At 38.8% G+C, this 18597-nt stretch overlaps 1 protein-coding gene across 1 annotated transcript in view; it reads right to left on the bottom strand.

The window, feature by feature from the left end:
• The window catches only part of DNAH14 (dynein axonemal heavy chain 14), a 792430-nt gene that overhangs the window by 35708 nt on the left and 738125 nt on the right, over nucleotides 1-18597 (bottom strand). The window contains exons 77-80 of the mRNA XM_042780425.1: nucleotides 13933-14130; nucleotides 8132-8331; nucleotides 5064-5224; nucleotides 3678-3874 (exon numbers count right to left, since the gene is read on the bottom strand). Coding sequence (XP_042636359.1) covers nucleotides 3678-3874; nucleotides 5064-5224; nucleotides 8132-8331; nucleotides 13933-14130 — 756 coding nt within the window. The remainder of the gene's footprint in view (nucleotides 1-3677; nucleotides 3875-5063; nucleotides 5225-8131; nucleotides 8332-13932; nucleotides 14131-18597) is intronic.

Raw genomic sequence — 18597 nt, 5'->3', positions numbered from 1 at the left:
ATTCAATCTATATGCTGAGCAAATAATCCGAGAAGCTGGACTATATGAAGAACATGGCATCAAGATTGGAGGAAGAATCATTAACAACCTGCGATACACTGATGACACAACTTTGCTTGCTGCAAGTGAGGATGACTTGAGGCACTTACTGATGAAGATTGAAGAATACAGTCTGCAGTATGGATTACACTCAATATAAAGAAAACAAAAATCCTCACAACTGGATCTATAAGAAGCATCACAATAAATGGAGAAAAGATTGAGGTTGTCAAGGATCTCACATTGCTTGATTCTACAATTGACATCAATGAAAGCAGCAGTCAGGACATCAGATGATGTATAGCACTGGGCAAGTCAGCTGCAAAGGACCTCTTTCAAGTGCTGAGAAGCAAGGATGTCTCTTTGTGGACTAAGGTGCACCTGACACAAGTCATGATATTTTCAATTACCTTACATGCGTGTGAGAGCTGGACAATGAATAAGGAAGACTAAAGAAGAGTTGATGCTTTGGAGTTGTGGTGCTGGCAAAGAATACTGAAAGTACCATGGGCTGCTAAAAGAACTAACACATCTGTCCAGGAAGAAGTGCAGCCAAAATGCTCCTTGAAAGCAAGAATGGCCAGTCTTTATCTCACCTACTTTGGTCATGTTGTCAGAAGGGACCATTCCCTGGAGAAAGATGTTATGCTAGGTAAGGTGGAGGGTTGACAAAAGAGAGGAAGGCCTTCAATGAGATGGATTGACACAGTGGCGGCAATGATGGGCTCAAGTATAGTAAAGATCATGGAGCTGGTGTGGGATCGGGTGGTGTTTCATTCTGTTGTGCATGGGGTCACTATGAGTCATAAATGACTCGACGGCACCTAATAACAACATCTGTGTAAAGAGGTAATGGAGAAGCTCAATATGTATGGCCAAAACAAGGCCAGGAGGCCAGGAGGCCAGGAGCTGACTGTGGAAGATCATCAACTGTTCACATACAAGTTCAAGTTGAAGCTGAAGACAATTAAAATAAGTCCACAAGAGCCAAAATATGATCTTGATTATGTCCTACCCGAATTTAGAGACTATCTAAAGAATAGATTTGATGCATTGAACACTAATGACTGAAAACCAGATGAATTATGAGATGACATAAAAAAAAAAATCATACATGGAGAAAGCAAGAGGTCATTAAAAAGACAGGAAATGAAGCAAACAATGGATGCCAGAAGAGACTCTGAAACCTGCTCTTGAAGGGACAGTAACTAAGGCAAATGGAAGAAATGACAAGATAAAAGAGCTGAACAGAGGATTTCAAAAAGAAGCTTGAGAAGACAGTCAACTACTATAATGAAATGTGCAAAGCCCTGGAGTTAGAAAACCAAAAGGGAAAAACATACTTGGCATTTCTCAAGCTGAAAGAACTGAAGAAAAAGTCAAACCTCGAGTTGCAATATTGAAAGAGTCCATGGGAAAAATACTGAATGATGCAGGAAGCATCAAAAAAAGATGGAAGGAATACACAGAATCACTGTCCCAAAAAGAATTGGTCAATATTAATCCATTTCAGGGGTGGCAGGTGATCAAGAATCAATGGTATTGAAGGAAGAAGTTAAAGCTGCATTGAAGGAAGTGGTGAAAAACAAGGCTCCAGGAATTGACGTGATACCCATTCAGATGTTTCAACAAACAGATGCCTGGAGGCACTCACTTGGCTGTGCTAGAAGATTTGGAAGACAGCTACCTGGCCAACTGACTGGAAGAGACCCATATTTGTGTCCATTCCAAAGAAGGGTGAGACCACAGAATGTGGAAATTATCAAACAATATCATTAATATTGCACACAAGTAAAATCTTACTGAGGATTATTTAAAAAATGGTTGCAGCAGTATATTCACAGAGAACTTCCAGAAATGCAAGGAGGATGTGGAACGAGGGATATCATTATTGATGTCAGATTGATCTTGGCTCAAAGTAAAGAATACCAGAAAGATGTTTATATGTGTTTTATTGACTATGCAAAAGCATTTTATTATGTGGATCATAACAAATTGTGGATAACATTGAGAAGAATGGGAATTCCAGAACACTTAATTGTACTCATGAGGAACCTGTACATAGACCAGGAGGCTGTCATTTGAACAGAGTGAGAGGATACTGCATGGTTTAAATTCAGGAAGGGAGTGTGTCAGGGTTGTATTCTTTTACCATATTTACTCAATCTCTATGTTGGGCAAATATGGATTATATGAAGAAGAATGTGGCATCAGGATTGGAGGAAGAATCATCAACAACCCATGATATACTGATGACACAACTTTTATGTCATAAATTAGGGCCCCTAAATTTGCCTCTAGTATTTCCTTGAGGAACTTTATAGTTTTAGGTTTCACATTTAAGTCTTTGATCCATTTGGAGTTACTTTTTGTGTATGGTGTGAGGTACAGATCTTGTTTCATTTTTCTGCAAATGGATATCCAGTTTTGCTAGCACCATTTGTTAAACTGACAATCTCTTCCCATTTAATTGATTTTAGCCCTTTGTCAAAGATCAGCTGACCATAGGTCAATGGATCTATTTCTAAATTCTCAAGTCTATTCCATTGTTCTGTGTATCTGTCGTTGTACCAGTACCAGGCTGTTTTGACTACTGTGGCTATATAGCGGATTTTGAGAGCCAGGAGTGTGAGACCTCCTACTTTGTTCTTCTTCTTCAATAGTGGTTTGTGTATCCGAGGTCTCTTTCCATTCCATATAAAATTAGTGTTTGGTTTTACCACATTGTTAAAGAATGTTGATGGGATATGGATTGGGATTACATTGAATATGTAGATTGCTTTGGGTAGAGCTGACATTTTCAAAATGTTTGATCTTCTTATCTATGACCATGGTATGTTCTTCCATTTATGTAGATCTCTTATGGTTTCTTGAAGTAGTCTTTTGTAGTTTTCTTAGCATAGGTCTTTTATGTCCCTGGTAAGATTTATTCCCAAGTATCTTATTTTTTTTTCCGTAGTGATTGTAAATGGTATTGATTTCCTTATTTCTAGAAAAAACATGTTTGTTTTCATAAATACATATGTTTTTATAATCTTTAAAAAATGATATAAAGTTCTCTGAGTAGAGCAGATGGTCTGCACTTGGCTATTAACCCAAAGGTTACTGGTTCTAATCACCCAGCAGTACTGCAGAAGAACCAGGCCTGCTGATAGGCTTCTGTAAAGATTACAGCCAACCCCCTTCTTCATAGCTTGGGGAGTCTCTCCATATAAACACAAAAACAAACAAATGTCTCCAAAAGAGATGTATTTTTCTAAAACTCTTTTTGATTTCATTCAACAATTATATCTTGGAAATCTTTCCATAGTAGCAAATACCTCATTATTTAAATGTATCATAATTTATCTAACCAGGCTACTTTCAATAGATTCAAGTCATTTTCAGCTTTATGCTATGATAAATAGTCCTGTGAAGAACATCCTTAAGATAAATTTATTTAAATAGAATTTCCAAATTTCCCTCTAAGGGGTTGTATTAACATATACTCACACCAAGAGTATGTCAACATCTTCAGGTTTTAATGTTTACATAATATCATCATATTTCATCATGTGGCTGTACTATCGTTTACTATTCTCTTGAACTTGGATACTTATTTCAATAAAGCAAGTAAATAGGAAATAATAGTTGCCTACCTGCCACAATGTAGGCACTCTCATCTTAAGAAAAGAATCATATATATCCTCCAATTTTTGAGTGAGGACGACCTTTCCTTTTAAAGCAAGCTGAAGATTTTCCAAAGATTTATGTATGACAGACAATAACTTATCAAATCGTTCAATTTCTTGGCTCAAATAGGTTAGTAAGACACAATGGATAAGGAGATCATGGCCTAGATTAAAAAAAAAAAAAATAGAAAAAGAGATATAAATGTAAGAGTTCCACAGATAAAAGGAGGTTTTACATAGAGCAATATAGGCGTTGGAAATTAAAGGAATTTCATATACCTAGACTCTGGTAGTGTAGTGCCTAAGGCACTTGACTGCTAACCAGAAGGCTGGTGGTTCAAACCCATCAGCCACTCCTCGGAAGGAAGATGGGGCAATCTACTTCCGTGGTGATACTGCCTCGGAAACCCAAGGAGGGGTCGCTATGAGTTGGGGCCGACTCAACGGCACACAACAACAACAACAACAGGGATTGGAAAACATTTTCAGTAAAAAGCTGGATGGTAAGTATTTTAGGCTTTATGGGCCATATAGCTACTCAACTCTGCCTTTGTAGTGTGGATGTATTCAGACAATATGTAAATGAATGATCATGGCTATAATACAATAAAGCTTTATATATGGGCACTTGAATTTGAATTTCATATAATGCTCATGTGTCACAAAATATTATTATTCTTTTGATTTTTCTCAATCATTAAAAAATGTAAAATCCATTTTAGCTTGCAGGCTGTACAAAAACAAATGGTGGATTAGATTTGAGCCATGAACCCTGGTTTGTCAACTTTTGTCTAGACTTAACAATAGTGATATTTTGGTAGATCACAGCTCAACATTTGGTTCCAAAATGAATCTTTTCTTTATAGTGTTAGAATGTGGATACTGAAAATTTAACTGGGAAAATTACCATAGTCCAGCAATATAGCCTTTCAGAGCTGACCCAAGAACCAACTCTGGACAACCAGGCTTCCTATGTCTCTCTTGGGCCTACTATTATTCCTCTGAAGACCAACCCATCTAAATCTCACTGCCCAAAATGCTGTTCTAGAAGACAGAGAGACAGAGAATAGGGACCCAGAGATTCCTTAGACTCTTCCAAACAGAGTTGTTCCTTTTAGGTTTGCTATGTTTATTATTTCTTCATTTTTGGTCTGGATGCCATTCCAATCAAAATCATCTTCTTTGCACCCTACCTTACAATTTGGAGAAAGGCAGTGTAGAGTGATTTAGCTTTCTATCTGGTGTCAGTGTTTTCACTTCTGTGGTACTTTTGTCCTGTCTTTAATCTGTCTTCCTCCTGATGCCTCCCTGAGGAGGTTGGAGGAGGGAAGAAAGCTCATGTCCCATGCTCACCTTTGACATTTTGATTAAGAGACTTCCAAATGGGACTTGACATCACACTCTTTAATGTGTTTGTGTTTCCAGAACTTTCTTCTTTCTCTACTGTCAGTGGCAGCCGCTTCAGTATGTCAGATAAAATTTCCATCACTAGCTTATCATTACTCTGTTCACGACTGCAAAGGAAGTCAAAAGAATGAGAGTACAGACTGGTCTAATCCAGGAGAGCACTCTTTTTATGCCCTGTCTGAAGGTAAACAGCTTCACAGAACCACAAAACCATATATGGGAGTTCCTATAAAGACCATGGCTTCCATCTCTTTTTAAAGATAAGGAAACTGTTCAATACACATTAAACATTGTAAAAAAAAAAAATTTTAAATTTAAAATCTTAAAAGTTTTCTTCAGACTTCTTTTTATGGTGTACATCAATTGAATGCATCTGTATGCACGAAGTACCAAGATTGAAATTAAAAAAAAAAAAAAAAAGGAAGCAACTAGACAGAGCATGGTCAACTAGACTTATAGTTTGTCAATTGCCTGTCAAATTCCTCTGTGTTTACACAGAGTGTCCCATTGGTCACACACCCAGTGGGTAGTGATAAGACAATGTGGGTGTCTAGGTGTAATACAGGTCTGGGTGTAGTGTGATTTTTACAAAACAAAGCCATAAAATGCTAAAACCGGAAGAGCTCTTGGGATCATTTTAAAGATGAGAGATCTAGGGCCCAAAGAAGTGATAGGACCCCCTTAGACCATTAGTGGATGAGCAGAAAATGAGAAACGAGAGTTACCTCCTTCTGTTAGTCTATATGGAGCTCTGGTAGCATAGTGTCTAAGGCATTTGACTGTTAACCAGAAGCCTGGTGGTTCAAACCCACCAGCCACTTCTCAGAGGGAAGGTTGGGCAATCTATTTCCACAGTGATACTGCCTTGGAAACACAAGGAAGAATCTCTATGAGTCGGGTCCGACTCAACAGCACCTAACAACGTAACAATATAGTAGCGAGTACTGATTTTTCAACAGACACCACGGGCTTCACGTAGCCAAATGAATGTTATCCTTCAAAGTAAGTAATACTTATAGCTGTTGTTGTGTGCCATTGAGTTAATTCTAACTCATAGCAATCCTATACAACAGAGTGGAACTGCTCCATAGGGTTTCTCCTGTAATCTTTACAAGAGCTACAGCTATGTCTTTAGTCCAATAGTGCTGCTTCTGAGGCAGTTTACAAATCACATTACTTACTTTGTTGGTTGTCACAGTGTTTTGACTTTAAATCAAGGTTACTCCGTAGAACTCATCCATGTTGGTTTCAAATGATTCAAAATATCAAAATATTTCAAAACATCAAATTTACCTTTCAAGGCTAAAGATATGCTACCACTGAGGACATCAAATTGAATGTGATAGGATTTTTACCAAAGACAAGTTTCTAATATGCTTTGAGCAAGGTAAACAAGGCAGCATAACTGAAACAATCATGTTGTTGTGGTTGTTGTTGTTGTTATGTGCCGTGGAGTCAGACCCGACTCATAGCGACCCCTCCTTGGGTTTCCGAGGCAGTATCACTAAGGAAGTAGATTGCCCAACCTTCCTTCCGAGCAGTGGCTGGTAGGTTTGAACTGCCAGCCTTCTGGTTAGCAGTAAAATGCCTCAGGCACTACGCTACTAGAGCTCCTGAAACAATCATATCCTCCCAAAATGACCAAAGGGACAGAATGCATATTTGGTAGGCTTATTAAAAGCATTCCTTTATAATCATATCACCCCCTCAGTAGTATATTTGGCAAATGCTAGCAGTATAGAATTAATCTTAGAAGTTTAGGGCCAGAAGGAATTTCAATCTGATATTCTGGGGATAAACTGTGGGATTTCTAATTGGGTACTCTTCTTTCTTCATGTGTTTAACTTCCCTCATTTGTAGCAGATAGTTAGTAAATGTTCATTCAGTCAATGAAAAATTAAATTAGAGTTTATCTCTAATTTTTTTTTTTCAGTAACACAAATGCAACCATTGCCGTGGAGTCAGGTCAGACTCATAGCAACCTCTCCTTGGGTTTCTGAGGCGGTATCACTACAGAAGTAGATTGCCCAACCTTCCTTCTGAGGAGTGGCAGGGGATTTGAACAGCCAGGCTTCTGGTCAGCAGTGAAATGCCTTAGGCACTATGCCACCAGAGCTCCTTTTTTTTTCAGTAGAATAACTAATTCTGGCATTAACAAACATGACCTTATTTTACAGTCATAGGCCAAGGAGACCTGGGAATTTGGGTTATATGTGTTACTTCATTTGAACCTCACAATAGCCTAATGAGTACACAGTATCTTTATTTATGGATAAAGAACTAGTAGGAGGTACAATTAACATAGCCGTCCAAATGCAGGCATAGAACTTGACCACACTGTCCTCTTACTTATTATGATGGTTATCTTTTCCTACCCTATAGAAATGAATACGCACATTTCAAATTTAAACAAATTGAATTTTAAAATACCACTCATAAGTACAATTCAATCATTCACTCCACAAAGATTTATTTAATACATATTACGTTTATATATATAAATCAAAACCAAACTCACTGCCATCAAGTTGGTCCCAACTCATAGTGACCCCTCCTTGGGTTTCCGAGGTGGTATCCCTAAGAAAGTAGATTGCCCAACCTTCCTTCCAAGGAGTGGTTGGTGGGTTTGAATTGCCAGCCTTCTGGTTAGCAGTCAAGTGCCTTAGGCACTATGCCACCAGAGCTTCTCTCTGTCTCTCTTTCTATTTGTCCACATACTTGTTTCTGTGTCATTTGGAGAATTTGGTTTCTCCACAATGTAGAACCAGAAGGCTGGCAGTTAAAACCCACCAGCCACTCTTCAGAAGGAAGATGGGGCAATCTACTTCCATAGTGATACTGCCTGGGAAGCCCAAGGAGGGGTTGCTTTGCTATAAGTCGGGTCCGACTGGACGGCACGTAACAGCACCAACAACAACAATGTAGAATGTACTTTTCTATAAGTTCTATATTGTATCTCTTCAAAGGAATATTTGATTATTTTTGAGTAACCATTTTTCCTAGTGAATCCTCACCTGATTGTGAGGCTGATAGTGGCAGTTGTTGGTTCCATGGCAATGAGGCTTTCAATGAATTCCTCACCCTGGGTTACCTTGTAGCTCCTTGTAGCCTCGAGATGCATTCCTAAGACCTCAGGAGAGTCATCATCAGGTAAGGATTGGATAATGAATATGCAGTCCTTTATGTGTGCAGATTCTGGCACTGACTGATGTATCTGAAAATTTAACCACTTTGTGAGTTTTTGTTAGTGAGAATCAACTTTCAGTAATGCATGAAGACAATATTTTCCTATGAATACAAAAAGCTTCTTATTTGTAGGCTATATGTTCCAGACAATTCTGTCAAAAGCAACATCTTGGGGCCACTCTAGTAAAAGTAGAGTCACATGATATGCGCATATAACTTTCTCACTGGGAAAAGAATTTAAAGGCTAGAGTGATTCTGGCCACCAGTTGCCACAATGAACTATATCCACAGATAACTAATCCAGTTATCAATCTCATTATCAAGAGAGTTATCAATCTCAAACAAGTCATTTTACTTTGGCAAAACCTATAGAAGGAATGTAAGAATGATCTTAAGAATAACTGATCACAGACAAAAGTTAAGAGCCACTGATAGAAACAACAGTGTCTGCAGAAGAAGCTAAGGTTATGACAGAACAGGAAGAATTGGCAAGTTGGAATCACCATAAAATTGACAGTGTTTAAAAACAACTAAATAGTTGAAAGATATGAATTCAGAATATAATCTCATAGTCTAATTTTACTAACAGAATTGCATACTGTATGTTACAGTACATCTTATTAATTATGCATATTTAATGTAATTTAAAATCCACTTGAAGTTAAAGACAATTAAAACAAGTCCACGAGAGCCAAAATATGATCTTGAATATATCCCTCCTGAATTTAGAGATCATCTAAAGAATAGATTTGATGCATTGAACACCAATGACCGAAAGCCAGATGAATTATGGGAAGATATCAAGAACATTATCCATGAAGAAAGCAAGAGATCACTAAAAAGACAAGAAAAGAAGAGAAGACCAAGGTGGATGACAGAAGAGACTCTGAACCTTGCCCTTGAGTGGAGAATCGCTAAAGCAAATGGAAGAAATGAAAAGGTAAAAGAGCTGAACAGAAGATTTCAAAGAGCAGCTCGAGTAGACAAAGCCAATTACTAGAATGAAATGTGCAAAGACCTGGAGTCTGAAAACCAAAAAGGAAGAACACGCTCAGCATTTCTCAAACTGAAAGAACTGAAGAAAAAATTGAAGCCTCGAGTTGCAATATTGAGAGATTCAATGGGCAAAATATTGAATGATACAGGAAACATCAAGAGAAGATGGCAAGAATACACAGAGTCACTGTACCAAAAAGAACTGATGATCTTCATCCATTTCAGGAAGTGGCATATGATCTAGAACCAATGGTAACGAAGGAAGAAGTCAAAGCTGCAATGAAAGAACAAGGCTCCGGGAATTGATGGCATACCGATTGAGATATTTCAACAAACAGATGCCCCATTGGAGGCACTCACTCAGTTATGCCAAGAGATTTGGAGGACAGCTACCTGGCCAACTGACTGGAAGAGATCCATATTTGTGCCCATTCCAAAGAAAGGTGATCCCACAGAATGTAGAAATTATAGAACAATATCATTAATATCACATGCAAGTAAGATCTTACTGAAGATAATTCAGAAATGTTTGTAGCAGTATATTGACAGAGAACTTCCAGAGGTTCAACCCAGATTCAGAAAAGGACGTGGAACAAGGGATATCATAGCTGTTGTCAGATGGATCTTGGCTCAAGGCAGGGAATACCAGAAAGATGTTTACTTGTGTTTTATTGACTATGCAAAGGCATTTGATTGTGTGGATCATGACAAATTATGGATAACATTGAGAAGAATGGGAATTCCCGAGCACTTGATTGTACTCATGAGGAATCTGTACCTTGACCAGGAGGCTGTCGTTTGAACAGAACAAGGGGACACTACATGGTTTAAAATCAAGAAGGGAGTGCATCAGGGTTGTATCCTTTCTCCACACTTATTTAATCTATATGCTGAGCAAATAATCCGAGAAGCTGGAATATATGAAGAAAAATGTGGTATCAGGATTGGAGGAAGAATCATTAACAACCTGAGATATTCAGATGATACAACTTTGCTTGCTGAAAGTGAGGATGACTTAAGGCACCTACTGATGAAGGTTGAAGAATACAGTCTGCAGGATGGATTACATCTCAACATAAAGAAAACAAAAATCCTCACAACTGGACCAATGAGCAGCATCACAATAAATGGAGAGAAGATTGAGGCTGTCAAGGAATTCACGTTGCTTGGTTCTACCATCGATGCCAACGGAAGCAGCAGTCAGGACATTAGACGACGTGTAGCATTGGGAAAGTCAACTGCGAAGGAACTGTTTCAAGTGCTGAGGAGCAAGGATGTCTCATTGAGGACTAAGGTGCGCCTGACACAAGCCATGATATTTCCAATCGCCTGGTATGCATGTGAGAGCTGGACAGTGAATAAGGAAGACTGAAGAAGAGAAGAGTTGATGCTTTTGAGTTGTGGTGCTGGCAAAGAATGCTGAAAGTACTGTGGACTGCTAAAAGACCTAACAGATCTGTCCTGGAGGAAGTGCAGCCAGAATGCTCCTTGGAAGCAAGAATGGCCAGACTTCGTCTCATCTATTTTGGTCATGTTGTAAGAAGGGACCATTCCCTGGAGAAGGATGTCATGCTTGGTAGGGTGGAGGGTCGACGAAGGAGGGGGAGGCCTTCAAGGAGATGGATTGATACGGTGGCTTTGATGATGGGCTCAAGTATAGCAGGGATTGTGGGGCTGGTGCGGGATCGGGCAGTGTTTCGTTCTGCTGTGCATGGGGTCACTATGAGTTGGAAACGACTCGACGGCACTTAACAACAACAACAACACTTAATGTAACAGTCTGTATACAAAAAACTACTGTATTTTTGGGATTTTTAAAGGTAATTTTCTCTTCAGGGTGGACTGTAGACTCTAATTTAATGAAAATGTTATTTTAAACAGTTTCTTGATGGGAATATTAAAAAACTCAGCTTCTCCTGTCTTAGTAAATAATTTATAAAGTATATAATTTAATGTCTCCTTGTTGACTCAAGACCATCAACCTAGATTGGTACTGTCTATTCTATAGGTGTCTTCCAAATGAATCTCGCTAAAATTTCACTTTTACCATTTTTCTTATCCATCCATACTTTCAAGGCCTACTCCCAACTTATAATGACCTACATGGCATTGGTTTCCTTCTCATCTTCCATTCACCTCCCATTAAAATTCCCACACATCAAAATTTATGTCAAGTCCTACCTACGCATTCTAAAATTAAGAGAAGGTGTTTTATTTTATTTTCTGACAGGTGCACAGCTGCTGGTTCTAACCTGGAGTTTTCTGCTTCACAAAGGTGGAGGTCTGGATGGAGGACAGAAACTGAGGGTGGGTTGGGGGAGAGGGGATAGAATGTGCTGTCCATTGCATTATGTCCCCTGAAATAAGATACGTTGAAGCTCTAACTCCATCCCTGTGAATGTGACCCTGTTTGGAAATATGGTCTTTGAAAATGTTATAAGTTAAGTTAACATGAAGTCATATGGGAGGGAGTAAGGTACATCCTAATTGTATATGACTGATTTCCTCATAAGAGAGAAGGAGATATACAGACAGGAAGCAGAGGAAGTATGTCATATATGCTAAAGCTACAAGCCAAGAACCCTAGAGCTACCACAATCTGGGAGAGAAGCACAGAATAACTTCTCCCTCAAACCTCAAAAACAATCAATAAAAACACTCTGATTCTGGACTTGTAGGTTTCAGAACTATGAGATAATAAATTTTTGCTCTTACATGTGACTTGGTTTGTGGTATTTCATTACAGAAGGCCGGGGAAACTAATCCAGAGGTCAAGAGAAGGTGGACAATTTCATCTTCTTAAGTGCTTGAAATAAGGGTCAATGCTCTTGAATGTACTATGTACTAGTTATATGTGTCTGTACCCTATGAACTTTAGTTTCCTCTTCTGAAAACTGGGAATAACATCTATTTTACATGGTTGTTATGAGCATTAAATGAGAGACATATACATTGACTATCATAGGATAATCGATCGGTATGTGTTAGTTTGCTTCTGCTTTCTTGTGCTTTGTGTCTTATGCAGCTGTATACTGACAGGGAACAGCCAGAAATTCAAGATGGATTTAGAAGAGGATAATATTGCTGATATTAGATGGATATTAGCTGAAAGTAAAGACTATTAGAAAGATGTTTACCTGTGTTTTATTGACTAGGCAAGGACATTAGATTGTGTGGATCATAACAAATTATGGATAACATTGCAAAGAGTAGAAATTCCAGAACATGTCATTATGCTCATACCTGTACATAGACCAAGAGGCAATGGTTCAAACAGAACAAGGGGATGCTACATGGTTTGAAATTAGGAAATGTGTGCATGAGGGGTGTATTGTTTCACCATATTTATTCAATCTGTATACTGAGCAAATATTCTGAGAAACTGGACTATATGAAGAAGACTATGATATCAGGATTGGAGGAAGATTCATTAAGAACCTGTGACATGCGGACAACTCCACCTTGCTTGCTGAAAGTGAAACACTGATGAAGATCAGAGACTACAGCCTGCAGTACAGATTGCACAACATAAAGAAAACAAAAATCCTCACAACTGGATCCATAAGCAAACTTATGTTAAATGGAGAAAAAATTGAAGTTGTCAAAGATTTCATTTTACTCAGATCCATAATGAACGCTCATGGAAGCAGCAGTAAAGAAATCAGATGACAGTGAGCAAATCTACTACAAAAGACTTTTTAAAAGTGTTAAAAAGCAAAGATATTACTTTGAAGACTAAGGTGCTTCTGACCCAAGCCATGGTATTTTCAATAGCTTCATATGCATGTGAGAGCTGGACAGTGAATAAAGATGACCACAGAAAAACTGATGCATTTGAGCTGTGGTTGTGGTGAAGAATACTGAATGTACCATGAATTGTTAGAAGAACAAACAAATCTGTCTTGGAGGAAGTACAGCCATAAAGCTCCTCAGAAGTGAGAATAACCAGACTTTGTCTCTCATATTTTGATCATGTTGTCAGAAGGGAGCAATCTCTGGAGCAGGATATCATGGTTGGTAAAGTTGAAGGTAGGAGCTCTGGTAGCATAGTGCCTAAGGCACTTGACTGCTAACCAGAAGGCTGGAGGTTCAAACCCACCAGCCACTCCTTGGAAGGAAGATGGGGCAATCTACTTCCATAGTGATACTGCCTCGGAAACCCAAGGAGTGGTCGCTATGAGTCGAGGCCAACTCAACGGCACATAAAAACAACAAAGTAGAAAGTCAGTGAAAAAGGGTAAGACCCTCAACGAGATGGATTGACACAATCAGAAGGTATTCAAATCATTGATGTATTGATGGACATGGCAATGATTGTGAGGCTGGCACAAGACTGGGCAATATTTCATTCTGTTGTACATAGGGTCATTATGAGTCGGAACTGACTTGATGGCAACAACAAAAACCGGTTCCTAGAGGGCATGAACCATTTCTCTATCATTCTTTTTATTTACTGCCTGCCACAATGGTATATTTAATAGAGTGATGAGTAAATTACTTTTGTAATAACAAATATTAATACAAGTTATTAGAAATGAACATTAAAATTTATTTAAATACACAGTTTAAACAATGAAAACAATTATTTTAAAAAAGTAATATCATAATTAAGGAAAATAAATTATTATCTTACCTCATCATTTGAGAAACTGAAGTCATCTTTCAGCACTTCAGGATTACAAAATTTGTAGAGAAGGGTCTGTAAGCATTGCTTATCACAGTCGTCAGCCACTCGGCCTCCATAAATCACTTCCCCAATCAGGTAGCGTAATGCCCGCCATGGAATGGCAGAATGTTTGCTCAGGACATTTTCCAACATCTTTATGGCAACCTTTAGAATATCCACTAGTCTTTATTATTTCGGTACATGTTTTCAGTTTACGCTGAAATTTTATAAAACTAACAATTCTCAGGGAGCTCTGGTAGGAGAGTGCCTAAGGCACTTGACAGCTAACCAGAAGGCTGGCAGTTCAAACTGACCAGCCACTCCCCGGAAGGAAGGTTGGGCAATCTACTTCCGTAGTGATAATGCTCGACAGCACATAACAACAACAACAACAGTTTTCAAACAGTTACACATATTTTCTTTGCACAAGTATATAGAAATAATAGAAATAGCAAGAGGACTACAAATATTAGGCTATTCAGTTTTTGTTGTTGTTGTTATTGAACAAACATTGAACTGTTTGATTATTATTATTTTTTGAGTAGACAAAGCAAAACATGGAAATGAATTCAAAAGATAGGAAAGGGTGAAAACAAGGGAAGGTAAGTTTTTCCCCACTGTTCTGGTTACCTAGTGCCACCCTGTCAAGAATATACCACAAACGGGATGGCTTGAACAAACAGGAGTTTATTCTCTTATAGTTTTGGAGGCTGGAAGTCCAAGTTCAAAGTGCCAGGCTCTAGGGGCTGGGTGAAAGCCCCTCAGCCTTGGGCTTCAGCTCTGCCTCCATCTCTTGGCCCACTGAAGCTGGAGCCTTTTCTTCACTCAGACAGCTGCTGGCTGCTGAGACTGACAAGCCCAAGGTTGACAAGTAAAAAGGTACAGTCCCAGTGTTACCAAACCATTGGGAGTCCCAAGCTGAACAACAACATAGCTACATGCAGGGTTCAAGTGTGCCATAAGCTCAAGACTATCCCTAAGGCTTCTCCTTATACACAGGAAGTAGACCACATCCCTAAGGCAGCTACTCAGCTGCTCATAGTAGATTCCACCATGGAGTTGATTACCAGTGTCATCACGGGGAATACTACATTCAGCTGCCCAGCCACTCAACTAGGCCCAGCCAAGATGATTCACAAACTTAACTACCACACCCACCCTACCCTCTGCTATGGTTATCAGATTCTGTCCATGAGGCAATCACCGGTAGCATTATTCAACTCCTCTCTCAGTTTGTTGTATTGTGGTGGCTTGTATGTTTCTATGATGCTGGAAGCTATGTTACTGGTATTTCAAATATTAGCATAGCCACACATCATGGGCAGTTTTCAGTGGAACTTCCAGAGGATGATAAACTAAAACTAAGAAGAAAGGTCTGATGATCTGATTCTGAAAATTAGTCAGTGAAAACCCTTTGGATAATGACAGAATGTTGTTCAGTGTAATGCTGGAAGATGAGTCCTTCAGGTCAGAAGGCATTCAAATACTACTGGGGAAGAACTATCTCCTTATAGTCAACTTTAATGATGCTGATGGAGTAAAGCCTTTGGGGCCTTCATTTGCTGATGCAGCACAACTCAAAATGAGAAGCAACAGTTGTAAGCATCCATTAATATCAGAATGTGAAATGTGCAAAATATGAATCAGGAAAATTGGAAGTCATCAAAAATAAAATGTAATGCTTGGAGATTGATGTCCTAGGTATTAGAGAGCTGAAATGGACTGGTATTGACCACTCTGAATCTGAATCATGTAGTCTACTATGCTGGGAATGACAAATTGAAAAGAAATGGCATGGCATTCACCATCAAAAAGAACATTTCAAAGTCTAGCCTGATATACAACACTGTCAATGATAGATTAATATTCATACACCTACAAAGAATACCAGTTAATACAATTATTATTCAAGTTTACACACCAACCACAAATGGCAAAGATGAAGATACTGAATATTTTTATGCACTGACTGCTGCAGTCTGAAATTGATCAAATGTGCAATGAAGATATGTTAATAATTGTTGGTGATTGGAAAGTGTAAGTTGGAAACAAAGAAGATAGACTAGTAGTTGGTAGTTTGAAAACATGGCTTTGGTGATAGGAACAATGCTGGAGATCACATGATAGAATTCTGCAAGACCAATGAAAACTTTTTACAACAACATAAATACTATTTTTCAGCAACATAAATGATGACTGTACATGTACAATTTTCTAGATGGTTTACACAGGAATCAAGGTGACTATAAGAGCTCTGGTGGCAGAGTGGATAAAGGACTTAACTTCTAACTGGAAGGTCAGTGGTTCAAACTCACCAGCTTCTCCACAGCAGAAAGACTGGGTGATCTACTTCTGTAAAGATTTACACCCTTGAAAACACAATGGGGGCCACTGTGAGTCAGAAACGACTCAATGGCAGTGAGGTTTTTTTTTTTTTTTTTTTTTAATACCTGTGAAAAGAAATGACAGAGAAGCTCAATATTATCAATCAAGACAAAGCCGGGGTGGGTGAAGCAAAGATGGCAAACTAGCTAGACACTCCATGATTTCGATCTATAACAAAGACCTGAGAAACCAAGTGAAACAAATACAGATGGTAATTCTGGAACCCTGAGCTTCAAACAAAAGGAGAAGGAAGTAGATTAAATGCTGAGTGGAAGAAGAAACTGAACAAAGCAGTGAAGGAGGATTTAGATGGAGTGGAAGTGCCTTTCAGCCAGCCTGGCATAGCATGGCTATTTTGAATCATAGGAAAGCAACTTCATGGAATTCCCAATAAGATACATATGCAATATAGACAAAAGAATGAAGCAAGATGAGCAGAACATGAATTAGATATAAGGAAGAGAAGTGCAGGAAAGCGGGCTAAAACTCCAGACACTCAAGTGACCACACAGCAGGGAGGGAGCCAATAAACAGGGATGGAAACACTCACCAGCAGTGGTCCTTGGTCATTTCGGTGGGAGACCCATGTGATGGGGAAGGCTTGTAGAGTGGCAGCTGGAGATGCTTCACTCTAGGCTGCCCCACCTTGCATTGAATCAGGGCAAGAACTAGATAATGCACTCCTGTGCGAGTGCATGGTGATGATGCCAGTGATTGGTGACTGGAGAAGCATTTTCTTTCCTTTTACCCCGCATACCTTCCTGGTGACCAGAGGTGTGGCCCTACCCCACCCACCTACCTGCTGGTTGGTGACACCACCCTCTCAATGTCCTTCCCCACCTGGGTTTGCCTGATTCACTCCTCACCCCTTGAAAGCCCCTTGTCATTTCGCTCCCCTAGCAATTTGAGGCACACTTCTGTGTATCAAGTGCCATATGCCTGCTGCCTCTGAGATCAGTAAGGTGGGCTCTTGTGGGTTATGCACTGTGTTCCTGCAGCCTCTGTGGTCCGTGGCATGCACTCCTGAAGACAAGGTACTGTTCTAATGCCACTTCTGTGGTTAGCAGCATACACTCCCACAGATTGGGTATTGTGCTCCTGCCACCTCTGCAGGTGGTGATGAACTCTTGTGCCCAGTGCTGTTTTTCATTTTTCCAACTTACTTTTTTTTGTTAAGTTTTTCCCTCTCTTTTCCTTCCCTCTTTTCTCCCCCCAAAACAGGAGGGAAACAGCAACCATGTCCATACTACTCAGCTAAGCCCACAACACCTGCCACTTCACTCACTGGCTGACACAACCACTTCACACAATGACTGATATGGCCAACACCGGTTCAGCCTGCCCTCAACTACTCTACATTATCAGTGAACAGAGACTTGCATCCACTACTGAATCCACCCAGAGATGGGTGGTGAATGCCCCAGTGCTTCTAAACTAGTGACCAGAGCAGCATGTCCACTTCACTCACCTAGATATATACATATTATTTAATATAAATTATTATATAAATTATTTTATATAAATAAAATCAGGGTGAAGGAAGCCAACATACAATCAACAAATAAATACAATAACATTACAATGTCTTAGAGACAACAGACAACTTCAAATCACATAAAAACAAAACAAAACAAAACAAAAGAAAAAAACCATGACAAGATGGCCTAAACAAATGAATGACACACAAGGTCAGTAAACTTTCCAGAGGAAGAAACAATAATGGAATTACCTGATAAAGAATTTAAAAGAATTACATTTGAGACCTTTGAACAGATTGAGAAAGAGATCAAGGAAAACAAAAACAAAATTCAAGAAATAATAGACAAAAGCAAGGCAAGGCAAATACAGATAAAACTTCAGAATTATTCAGGAAAACAATGCAAAAACAAAATGACAAAATAAATAGACAATTACAAACTATACAAAAAGAGCAATTAGAAATTCAGAAGATTAATATTAACGTTTCAGAAATAGATAATGCATTGGAAGGACAAAGAAGTAGAACTGAATCAAAGGAAGACAAAACCAGCAAAACTGAAGAAAAATGCCTTCAAACTAATCTATTAGAAATCAATTAGAAGAAAGAATGAAGAAAAGTGAAGAAACCTAAGAATTATGTGGGACACTATCAAGAGGAATAACTTACATGTTATTGGAATCTCAAATCAGAAAAAGACCAAAAAAAAAAAAAAAAACAACAACAACAACAAAAAAACCAAACCAAACAACAACAACAAAACCCCCCAA

The sequence above is a fragment of the Orycteropus afer genome, unplaced genomic scaffold (assembly GCF_000298275.1).
Source record: "Orycteropus afer afer isolate SDZICR_OR568_19922 unplaced genomic scaffold, OryAfe1.0 scaffold00039, whole genome shotgun sequence".
In the NCBI taxonomy this organism is placed as follows: Eukaryota; Metazoa; Chordata; class Mammalia; order Tubulidentata; family Orycteropodidae; genus Orycteropus; species Orycteropus afer.
Note: the sequence above shows the minus strand (reverse complement) of the source record. Positions and strands in the feature narration are given on the sequence as shown.